Source organism: Sphaeramia orbicularis, chromosome 22, assembly GCF_902148855.1.
Source record: "Sphaeramia orbicularis chromosome 22, fSphaOr1.1, whole genome shotgun sequence".
NCBI classification, from domain to species: Eukaryota; Metazoa; Chordata; class Actinopteri; order Kurtiformes; family Apogonidae; genus Sphaeramia; species Sphaeramia orbicularis.
Window position 1 is genome coordinate 25,677,368 of NC_043978.1, and position 12,407 is coordinate 25,689,774.

The 12,407-nt window shown below is 36.9% G+C and overlaps 1 protein-coding gene across 2 annotated transcripts in view; it reads right to left on the reverse strand.

Annotated features, from left to right (window-relative positions):
• The window catches only part of wdr25 (WD repeat domain 25), a 62,003-nt gene that overhangs the window by 44,243 nt on the left and 5,353 nt on the right, over positions 1-12,407 (reverse strand). For both annotated transcript variants that reach the window (XM_030126717.1, XM_030126716.1), the window contains exon 3: positions 1,856-2,003. In XM_030126717.1, coding sequence (XP_029982577.1) covers positions 1,856-2,003 — 148 coding nt within the window. The remainder of the gene's footprint in view (positions 1-1,855; positions 2,004-12,407) is intronic.

The following is a 12,407-nucleotide window of genomic DNA, read 5'->3' on the forward strand; positions in this document are numbered from 1 at the left end:
TTTTGTAAGATCACAATACAGTTTCAGTTAGTTATTGTTTTTTTCTTTTAATTAGAGTTTTTATTTATTTCAGTTAACGAAAATGTTTTTTCAATTTTAGTTTTCGTCATTTCGTTCGTTTTCGTTAACGATAATAACCTTGGTGGACTGGACCAGTACAATGATAGAATAATAGGGAGGTAATGGTACAGAAAAATTTCAGTTTGGTATGTTTTCAGTACAGTGAAAGAGATCAGTGGGGGTGAAAACACACTTTGAACGTCTGACCCAGCTTCTGTGCCTCTGTTATACTCTCTGTTGTTATGTCCCACCACCCAATCGGCACCCCAGCCTCAGAATAAAGTGTTTTGGTTTTTTTTTGCAGTGGTGCAGCGTTGCAGAAATGTATATAGGGGAAACCCTGCACATGGGTTCTGCTTGCGACCACCCAGCTTCCCGAGTGTTTCCATTTTTCACATAGGCTGCATGTATTCGTTCGGTACACCTCTGTATTGTATCAAAGGCCTCAAACTGAAACAGTTTGCAGCCTATTTTTTCGTAACCTGGTTGCCCGAGTTCTCAGTCACATTTTCTCCTGAAGGAACATTCATTATCTATCTATATAAGTCCATTGTTACACCCCTATAGAACAATAGCCAATAAATAATGAAGACTCTGAATTTTTCTCGTTTTAGCACAAAAAATTGAAATTAATTTATAAAAAATGTTTAGATTTATAAACTATACTTCCACAAAAAAAATTTAAAATAACCTAAAAACCCCTGAAATTTCTTGAGAAAAGTGCGATTTTAACGATATCATGCCTCAACTTATCAATTATACATCTAAATTACAGACTGTAGTGGCTCTATAAAGGCATAAAACATTCGGTAACATGCATAATGTTCAAATTCGAAAGTTTTGGAATTTCTAACTAAAATGAGTTTGACAACCTTGACTGTTAATATTCATTCATTCATTCATTTTCTGAACCTGCTTTATCCTCACTAGGGTCACGGGGGTCGCTTGGAGCCTATCCCAGCTACATAGGGGCGAAGGCGGGGTACACCCTGGACAAGTCGCCAGTTCATCGCAGGGCTGAACATATAGAGACAAACAATCACTCTCACATTCACACCTATGGGCAATTTAGATTAACCAATTAACCTATTAGTTCATGTCTTTGGATGGTGGGAGGAAGCCAGAGTACCCAGAGAGAACCCACGCAGACACAGGGAGAACATGCAAACTCCACACAGAAAGGTTCCACCCCCCGTCAACTGGTGTTGGAATCGAACCCAGGAGGCACGTGAGGCACGAGTGCTAACCACTGCACCACCGTGTCGCCTGTTAATATCTTCAGTGTAATTTTTGCACTTTCCAAATTCATCCTGCGGACCAGATTGGAACCTTTTACTTGGTTTTGGCCTGCGGACCATATGTATGACACCACTGTTTTAAAGGGATGTGACAAGTAATAATGTATTCTCTTAAAAAATATGGATTTCAAAGGAGTTGGACCTTGAAATTGGTCACAAATAGAGAGAGACGAATAAAGAAAAACTTTGCAAATGACACAAATGGTTTATAACAGATGTGGTGTCCTGAGCATTTTAAAGAAACTCCACGTGGAACTCACTAGTAACTCTGAACTCAAGTCAGAAAAATAATACATTTTAACTCTGTAAATGTAATATTTCACTGCAATATTAAGGAAAATATGAAATCAAAGTCATTCCTTAGGATATGTTAGCACACTGGACTGCAGACGTGCACTTTATCTACTGTGTTTTTTGCAACTGAGGGCAAAAGAAATCCAGTGGTTTCATTTGCGACAGTGTTCACCAAACCTATAGAGACAAATGCTGTTGCTCACCTGTTTCTACATCTGTGATCACAGCCGTGTTGTCAAATGAGCCGGTGAGAAGGTGTCGCCCACAGGGGGTCCAACAGGCATCACGCACCGCTCCTGAATGGCAGGTGTAAACCCTCAGGCATCGCCCGCTCTCTACTCCATCCCACACCTGCCACATATAAGCAAATCGCATCAAGCCAAAGTCACAAAATACACAGCGACGGCAACAACAAAGGCAGGGGGAAAAAAAAAAACCCACACAGACTGGACAGTTTTGGATGAATGCTTTCAAATCTCTGCTGTACAGTATGTTAGTGAACAACTTCAATATAAGTGAACTGATGTCATGTAAGGAACAGATTACATTCAGTTTGCAGTGATTTCATCCAGTGTTGCTCTATGCCAGGCTTGCTATCATTATGTTTAACCATTCATGTACGCATGTCTTAATTGATCACATCAAAAGAACGACACGCTTTATCAAAGAAACAAGGGTACTGATGAAATAACATGCGCTATGACAGAGAATAGCAATGGAAAATGAAATGAACGACAGCTTGTGCTTCCCTTCATACAAGCAAGAATAAAGGATCTGCATGCTTTGGACAAGGTTCCAAGGTAGTTTACTGGGAATCACACACTCTAGGCCACCTCTGCTGAGCCGCTACAGCTGATATATGCTGTGTCCAAATAGTCGCTCGATCTATTTCCTTTTTATCTTTTCTTTCTCAAAATGTAGAAAGAAAAAGACCCAAACCTTCCTCTTCTAAATTCTATTGGGATTAAATAATATGAAAAGACTCAGTAAAGTGCCTCTGGATAAATTAGCATAACATGTCTACAAATCAAGCTTATTTGGAGAATTTAGAAACAAAAACAACCTTCCTAATTAATTAATCAAGGTAATTACCTTTTAGTGTGCCTGTAAATCAGTTCCACTATGGTTGGAATAGCTTAAGGGTTTTCTATTTTTAGAGGTTTCTGTGATGACAGGCAGAGCAGAGGGAAGGAATGCCAAGCTGCCTTCAGGTTCTGGGACTGTTATGACTGCGCTACAACTTTGCCGATTTAAAATATATGTGAGTGTGTGCTCTGAGCAATTTACCAGGGGAAATGAGGAGACTGCCTCTGCTGAACTATTTTTATCACTAGTGGGGACAAAATTACTCCCCCCTTCATAGTGATTACAGTGCTTCACCAATTCCCCATATACTATATCTAAAATAACAGTAGTTATAAAAATATACTGCATGAGAACAGTTTATAAGAGCAAACTGAGAGGTGCTATCCATGGTGCTGAAAGGGCAATTTAAGTCTGTCATATTAAATGTTCCTTATGTAGTACTTCTACTTTCAAATATCAAAAGATGAATGAAAATGATTAATAGAGTGTGACGAATGAAGGGCTCTGAAGTTATGCTAAAGATGTCAATGTATTGGATTGTAGAGATATGATCTAGATCACAGGTGTCAAACATACGGCCCGGGGGCCATATCCAGCCCGCCAAAGTGTCCAGTCCGGCCCTTGGGATGAATTTGTGAAATGTAAAAATTACACTAAGATATTAACAATCCTTTTCATTCAGGTTCCAAAATTCAGACCAATTCAATCTCAAGTGGGCAGGATTCACTAAAACACTATCATAATAACATAAAAACAATGACAACTCCAAATTTTTCTGTTTGTAAATGTAAATATTTTCATGTTTTTCCACTAAAACAAAGTATAATTTTGCAAAAAATGTGAATAACCTGAACAAATATGAACAACCTGAAATCTCTTAAGAGAAATATGCACAATTTTAACAAGATGTTTTGTGTATTTGTAGATCCACTGTGATCTGTAAGTTATTATGTACATGTGTAAATGATAAACTGAGGCAGAATATTGTTAAAATTACACTTATTTTTTTCAGTTTGTTCATGTTATGCACATCTTTTGAAAAGATAGTTTGTAGATGTAAACCTTTTCATAATGTAAATTTACTTTTTTTCGCTCTAAAACATAGAGAAAAGTTTGGAGTTGACATTATTTATATATTATTATGTTATTATTTTACTGGTTCGGCCCACTTTGGACCAGATTTTGCCAAATGTGGCCCCTGAACTAAAATGAGTTTGACACCCCTGATCTAGATCTAAATCTGTTCATGCCAACGGTCTGATGGATTTTTTATGACCACTAGAGGGAGTAGTGAGTCACTCTACCAGCCTCCAATGGTGAGGAAAATTCATGCCACTATTAAGACACAATTTTTAGTCAGAGAAAGTGACAAAAGCTAGAAGCACTGTTGTTGTTTTCACCACTGGACACAGCTCTAAAGGAAAAGAATGGAGTTTGATCCTGAAATCACAGCATTTCTTCTGCAAGGGTGGGTTTAATAATGAAGCTTATGCAGGTACAAAGTTTTTATGTGATATAATTATCTGTGCTATGTTCCTCATTTTTTGATCCATGGTTCAGACTAAACGGTGCCAGTTCTGACCTTGTTTGTATGATTCCCAATAGATAATTAGTGCAGCTATTGGCAACACAAACAATACAGCACAGGTAGGTCTGGCTATACAACCCATTTACACATCACATCAGCATACATTCCATGTATTACACAATGCTAACAACTTATATTGTGAATTTTTTTGGAGAAGATGACAAGTCTCCTGAGGAATAATTTCTATTTTAAACTTGAGGCATTTTTCATGATTTTCAGAAAGCAAACCTTCGTTGATCAAATTAATTGTATCAACTGCTCAGCCCCTCTAGGCTTTATTATAAGACATAGGTTAGCATGCTCAGTACTATGGATATTTCTGCTATAACACGGTGACATCTTTGGCATAATGTCAAGTTGTTTCCCAACATGTTAATGATTTTATGTCATTTTTAAAAATTTTAATGCTGAAATATTACAAATAGGACCTATAACTCCAATTCCACCAACTTAATAAATATACAAAAATACTTTAAATGGAATCATTGAAGAGCCCACCTGTTAACTACTGTAAGAAACAATCATCATAGGAAAAGGATTTCTTATGGAAATACTGTATTATTAGTTGCATAGAAATACCTTCTGAAAATATCACACAATTAGAAGAGGTGATCAGTGGTTCAATAAACACACTTCACTATATCCTAATAGTGTGCCATATATTACAATCCATGAAAACATGATACTCAAAATTCACTGTATTAAAACTCCATAGTTGTTTGGGATTATCAGAAAAAGTTGCACTACACTGTTGTAATTTCCTTTTTTATTTTAACTTTTCTGCTAGCCCAGCTTTATCCTTTTTTCAACTTTTATTTTCTATGTTTTGGCTCATTTTTGAATAATGCAAATAATATTAACTTTAGATTAAAATATTAGGGGAAAAAATGCACAGATACAATTAGAGGTGTGTCACAATTCAATAAAGATTCACCCATCGCTGATAAAAAAAAAAGCACAACAATTCTCTGTGCATGTCAGTGTATTGCATCATCAGTTTTCTATATTACAGCTCACAACTGCTTTTTCATCAGTTAATACAAGCTGTCAGGTAATTCTGAACTCCCTTTTATTTAGAAAGAACTTTTATAATACAAGCAGCTGCATCTTCTCAAAAACAATATCTGTCAGATCTATGTCTGCATGTCAACTTTACAAAAACAACACAATAATGCAATGCATCTTTGAAATGACAAAATTCCGCACCCCTTTGTGGAAATGTTTGCTTTTTGATGTGCTTTGTAAAAAGTATTTAAAAACAAACAGCAATGATATAAAACAATTAGAAATAAAAATGATTAACAAAATCACAAAAAGTTGTAGCTGACAGAACAAAGCTCCTGTGAGGTAAGTATAGCTCTGGGGTCCTTGGGTGAACCAGTCAGGAGGATTAAGGTTAAATTTGCATTTAACCTTTTGTCTGAGAGTCTATGCATTCACAAGAGGAAAAGGACATGGGTATGTGTTAGAAAATATCACGCAAATTGATGAATTCAATTTTTTTTAAAAACTGATTAAAATATTTCTGCAAATGCTGTGGTTAAGGTCGAGTTTGAAAAGTCTGTAATTAAAGTTCATAATTATTCTCAAACTTTTTTTTGAACAGATGCTCGAAGTAGCCCAACTAAATATTTTCTACTTTATTTACATGAATAAATGGATGAATTGAAAAATGTCTTCTTTTTCCACATATTGAACCCTGTATGTGTGAATGTATGCAAAAAATAAAAAAGTCAAGTCTGAGAAACGTTCATCAGGAAGACTGGATAAGTTTGTACCATCTGTTTCATCACTTCTGCTGCTAATAAGAGTTTTCTGTACAAGGTGTCAAAGGGAAAAAGCTTCCCTGCAGTACAACTGGGTGGTCTAGTCTGATGCCCGCTGAGGCGAGGTATTACACTAATAATGAAGTATTTTTGCCTCCTAAGCTTCACCAAGGCCACTGAAGAACTTTGAAGATGTGTGGGGCCTTGCAGATGCCTCTCTTGTGTTTCATTATTAAGAATGGCTCCTACATACAGCATATAAAACACACTGAGAAGTACTGTACTGCAGCTCCCACAGGAGACAGACGGGAAGAGAAATGGACGAGTGAGTGTGACATCGCCGACATATCAATCCCACCAGCTGAATTTTACAAACAGAATCTCAGAGATGCCTCCAGGGTGAGAAAAAATACGAGAGACGGGAAAAAGAAAAGTGGTACTTTTAATTGCAAAAAGATTAGAGTAATGCATCAGTTAGGAATATCTCCATTTTTAAGTGCCAGTGAGCCTCTTCCTCTGTGTGGTCTTTGGTTTTAGGGAAACACTGCCATCTCAAGGTAACATGGAAATCTGTTGAGATGATCTGCAGAGACAAGTATTCTTAACAGTGATCTCACCTTAAGAGTAGGGCTGGGCGATATGGAAAAAAATCATATCACGATAATTTTTCTTCATATCAGACGATATTGATATGTATCACGATACAAATCAAATCACTATTTTTGTCAAGCTTAAATTTTCTGTTACTCGTAAGTTAGTGGTTCAGACATCAGAAGGTTATTTTTGATTTAAATATAATTTATTTTCTGTCATAGGTTGAACATGACAGATGTGCTGAAGAACTTTATGTAACTGTTTCAGATAAATAAAACAGGAACATATATTTAAAACTAAACTAAAAGTCTGACCAGGAGGAAAAAGCTTTCAAGTTTAAAATAGAGCACAGACAAAACAGACCATCTTTGTGAATCAATACCGGGGGTGTATACATGGGGGTGTGATCCTTAACTGCTGTAACTGGTGTACAACCGAAAGTGAAACTTAAGGAAAGGTGAGTGTTTGCGTTCGTCACAAAGGCTACATGTATTCATTCGGTACACCTCCGTAATCGTATTTAAGGCCCCAAACTGAAACAGTTCGCACTCTACTTTTCACTGGGGCACCAATAAGGGGGGGTAAACATGACAAATTCATGGGGCCCAGTATTAGTGGGGGGGCCCATAGAGCAGTGGAGTGTTCAGTTTCATTTTCACGCTAGCGTAAGTGGTGTCATGTCCCCCCACCGCTCCAACAGATCCATTAGATACTGAATTTCATGAAAGGGTCCACAGTGTTTACCTTTCATGGGGCCCACAATTGGTCTGACTTTTCAGTAACCTGGTTGCCCGAGTTCTACATCACATTTTCTCCTGAGGGAACACTCATTACCTCCCGCTCCAGCCCAAACATTAGCATGTGTGCTGCGGCTGCTCTTACGCCTGTGCTGTGTGCATCAACCTAACTTGACATGACTCTAGTATGATTGCTTAATTATGATTGGCTGTTCTTACGTCTGTCAAAACATGGATGAATGAATTCTATCAAAATTATATCAAGCATGTCTCATATTTCTATCAAGGAAAAGTTATTTCACGATATATATCATAATTGTTTTATCGCCCAGCCCTACTTAGGAGCCACATTTTCCCATTATCATCAGCTAATGACTGACTTTTACAGGGATCAAACCAAGCACATTAGTGGTTAACACATTTACTATATGTATAATTTTGTTGGAAAGTCAAGAAGAGAAAAACACTGACTTAGACTGAGTTTTACAACGACCTCACACAATCTAGATGACAGTGTTGTGCCTCAACTCCATCTGCAACAGTGAAATCACTTGAAAACTCCTTTGTCAGACTTGTTCTGCAGAGCTCTATTTATGCCGCCCATACACCAAAGTTGCTGGTTGCTTAAGCCCATGAATGACAGCATTAATTATACGCACCACGACAATTCCATTCAACGCACACAATTGAAATAATCCCATACAATGCGAAGTGTAAATGAGCGTTTGTTTATTTGCATCTCCTTTAATTTCACCGACCACTTAACAGACATGCAGAGTGCATCGTCGCAGATGACTCATTGGGTAATCTGCTTCCTAAATGACTCGCGGTAATTAAAACGATATTGGTATTTGCATTATCAACTTTAAACTGCTGCCTTGCACTTGCCGTAGCCATGGCGACGACAGCTGCAAACAGGCTGGAATAATAATAGTCTGAGTCTGCCTCTCCTGAGGAACTGACAGACAGAATGGAGGAAGAGCAGTCGGAAGCCTGAAGGGTGCTGGTAAAAGAAACAAGGGGGGGATATGGGAAGACTTCACACACTACGTCCCCATCTCAGTCGGCAACCGGAGAGAATAGCTGCAGTCAAAGTGCAAGAGTGCAGAAAAGTAGGATTCAGAAACTGTACAGTATCTCGATTAAAAAAAAAAGGAAAAAAAAGCATCAGCAGGAGACAGCTCAGCATGAAAATACTTCTATTTCATGAAGCCCCAAACACTCTTTCTAAACACACCTCAGACTGAATTTTTCATCCATCACATGGAGACTTACCAGGGCAGAGGTTTGTTTTCAGATTAAACAGATATAAACTGTAACCACATGTCAAACATGAACGCTGTATCTGCATATTGTGGTATATTTTGACTGAATAGCAATACATGTTATACAGTATATCAGGATTTTTTTCAACGGAGGGCCCCATTTGTCCCAAGAAGAACTTTATATTAGTGATGTCAAATGATTAAAATGTTTAATCAGATTAATCACAGGGTTGCTGTGGATTACTTTCAATCAATCATGATTAAATGTTACTCATTTTTAATCTATATTAATTGCATTTCATTTTGCATGGGCAAACAGACTTAAGAAAGAAGGAAATACATATGCACTTAACATGTTTGTCATAAACTGAGCAATTTGTTAGCCAAAGTGCTAGCAGAATCCCTGACTAATGTGTGCTTTGCGTTATTGTGGTATTTTAAGATGGAAGCACTTTGGTGAAAAGAAAACTCCTTCCTGAAGAGTGTGCATAATACTTTATGTCGGTTGACTGTTCTGTCTTGGGTTTTTTTGTCCTCATATTTCCATCCAGAGGGCCAACCTGCTGTTTAGTGTCTTCCATCTTTATGGGTTGGTTCTGCTGCCTGTCACTACCTGACCACCAACTGACACCAACTGCCTGTCACAAACTGACCATTTGTGCATGCACAACACAAACTCTACTTGGACAAACTGCCCCAAATGTGTTGCCAGAGACGTTCAGACTCATTCTGTGCTGCACATGGGTTAACTGCCTTCAGATTTTTAACCAGATTAATCATGAAGATGGATTAATCTGCGTTAATGCGTTAATTTTGACATCCCTACTTTATACGTGTAATATTCTTAACTTCTTAACCTTTATTTAACCAGGTAGGTCTTCTGAGAATCAGCTCTCATTTACAATGACAACCTGGCCTAGAGGGAGCAAAACAGGCAGGTAAAACAGTAAAAACAAAACAAGAAACAAGTTATATGTTACAAAGTTACATAATGAGCCATAATAGTGCTAAAAGACAGTATTAATTACAATATTTACCATGATATATCATTAATATAATATAAAATAATTAGGGCTGTCAAATATGCTAAACATCACATTGGCCCTCTGGATGGGAAATTTGAATACAACAAAAACCAAGACAAAACGGTCGACTGACATAAATTGTTATGCACACTCTGCAGGAAGGAGTTTTCTTTTCACCGAAGCACTTCCAGTTTAAAATACCACATTAACGCAAAGCATACGTTTGTCTGGGATTCTGCTAGCACTTCGGCTAACGTGTCGCATAGTGCATATATATTCCCTTCTTTCTTGAGTCTGTTTGCTCATGTAAAATGAAACACAATTAATATAGATTAAAAATGAATATTTAATCATGATTAATAGAAATTCATCCACAGCAACCCTGTGATTAATCTGATTAAATTTTTAATCGTTTGACAGCACTAAATAAAATATAATGTAATATAATATAATATAATATAATATAATATAACTCTGACTTCCTCCCACCATCCACAGACATGCACTGATTGGTTAAATGGTTAATCTAAATTGCCTATAGGTGTAAATGTGATACTGATTGTTTGTCTCTATATGTCAACCCTGTGATGAACTGATGACATGTCCAGGGTGTACCCCGCCTTCGACCATAAGTAGCTGGGATAGGATCCAGTGACCCCCATGACCCTAGTGAGGATGAAACAGGTTCAGATAACGCATGAATGAATGAATAATATAATATTTGACACAATCCTGAAAGAAAGGGCTTTAAAAGTAATAGCTGTCATTTAGGCTGATGAACACAATACATTTTACGTCATTAATGATCATCTTTAGACAGTTTTACTTGATACAGAATGATCTAACAGCCTATCGGGCCAAAGAAATAACTGTGACACCCCTGAAGCGCTATACGTTGGTAGAATTTCCAGAGTAATTCTCAGAAGCCATGTAGTGAAAAACCCACTGCTGAGAGTCTCATTTATACAGTAGATGTGCTGCTTCTGTTCCTGCTGCCGTCGGTGTCAAACTCTGACACCGACAGCAGCACAATGTGGATCCACCGCATCTTGTAAACTCTCAAATCTCCCTTGTTTTGAGAATGTGTGAGCGCAGACAGACTTATGTTACGCTGAAGTTCACCGCCAATTCAGATATATAATGGAAAAAAAAAAAAAAAAAAAAAAAAAAAAAAAATATATATATATATATATATATATATATATAGCCAATGAAACCTCTGTGTTCAGGCTTCAGGTATTACTGGGATGCTCTTGAGACTGGCAGCTACCAAAATTATAATCGCAGGCCTGGTTTTTATAGCTGCAATTAAGATAAACAAGAAAATAAAAACTCCAGGCTTTCAGAGGACTTAGATTCTCTCTTGGTTTCAACATTTTTTACAAACTTTCTGGAAGATGCAGGCGTTTTGGTGGAGCGAGGGCACTTTACTACTTTACTTTCTCAATAAAAATACATAATTTCATACATAATAGACAGAACTAGTGACTAAACTGAGAGAAAAATGATTCCGGTTGAAGAATAAACTGAGCCTTCCGCTGCATTGTAGGGAGATGATTATTGAAGCAACCTTTTTTCTTATCAGTTTTAGATTATCGTAATATGATCAGCTGCAGATTTTTAAGGCACTGGAAGCTGTTTATCAATGAGATCTAAGGTTTGTTATTGGTACCACTGATCTCATTGTGAAGTCTATGACAAAGTTGGGTGGAGCTGTCCCTGTGTAAGGCATGATAAATGGTGGATTTTAATTTATTTAGAAAGCACTTACTGTTATTTCACCTCCATACATCTCACTGCTATCTTTAAATAGACGCACTCATAGAACATGCTCAAATTATTTCACGCTGTTAAGATTGCATCGTGTGTGTCTGCAGGCAATTAAATGTTAAATTTCAGCATATTTTACAAATAACTGTAAGTTTTAGCCAATTCAAATGCGATACTTTACTGTCTTTTACTGTTTTATTTAACTGTCTTTGATAAAGGGTTTCTGGGGGTATCAGCAAATCTAATTTCATGCTTTTTAATGCCACTTTAAACAAATTTAATGCCCATGTCCAACTGCAGATACAGTTTTATATATAGTTTTATGACAGTTTACCATCGAAAGGCTTCAACCAGGTTCTGAATAGTTCCTCCTCCAATCACTTCGGCTGAAACTTGCATTTTTCAATCTTTCTGATATCTGTTAATATTCCCTCCGTTCTTTCGCCACAGCAAGAGCACACTCACAGCACGTTGCATTCCAAGCATCCACTGTTGTGACTTTGTGCACCGACCATAAACAATAGCCAATTAAAGGGTTCTGCCTGTCAATCATCACACTACGCTTCCGATCAAAATTATCAAATGTTTATATAATCTAAATAAATTGTGAATAACAATGCTTGTTTTCCATCAAGTGTATTTAATTTTTTAATGCCTCTGGACATTGAATTTAATACTTTTTAATGCCATTTAATGCCTTAATTTTCACAAAATGTATTTAATGATTTTTAATGCTTTTTAATGACCTGCAGAAACCCTATGATAACTTTTCAGCTCATTGTTTTATCACCATTGATTTTATTTATAAGTATTTTTTCTTTTGTTTGATTGTCACTTATTCCTTTATTTTCTTGGTTATACTGCAATTGATGCCCGACTACTACTACTATTAATAATAATAAAAATAATAAAAACAATAATACG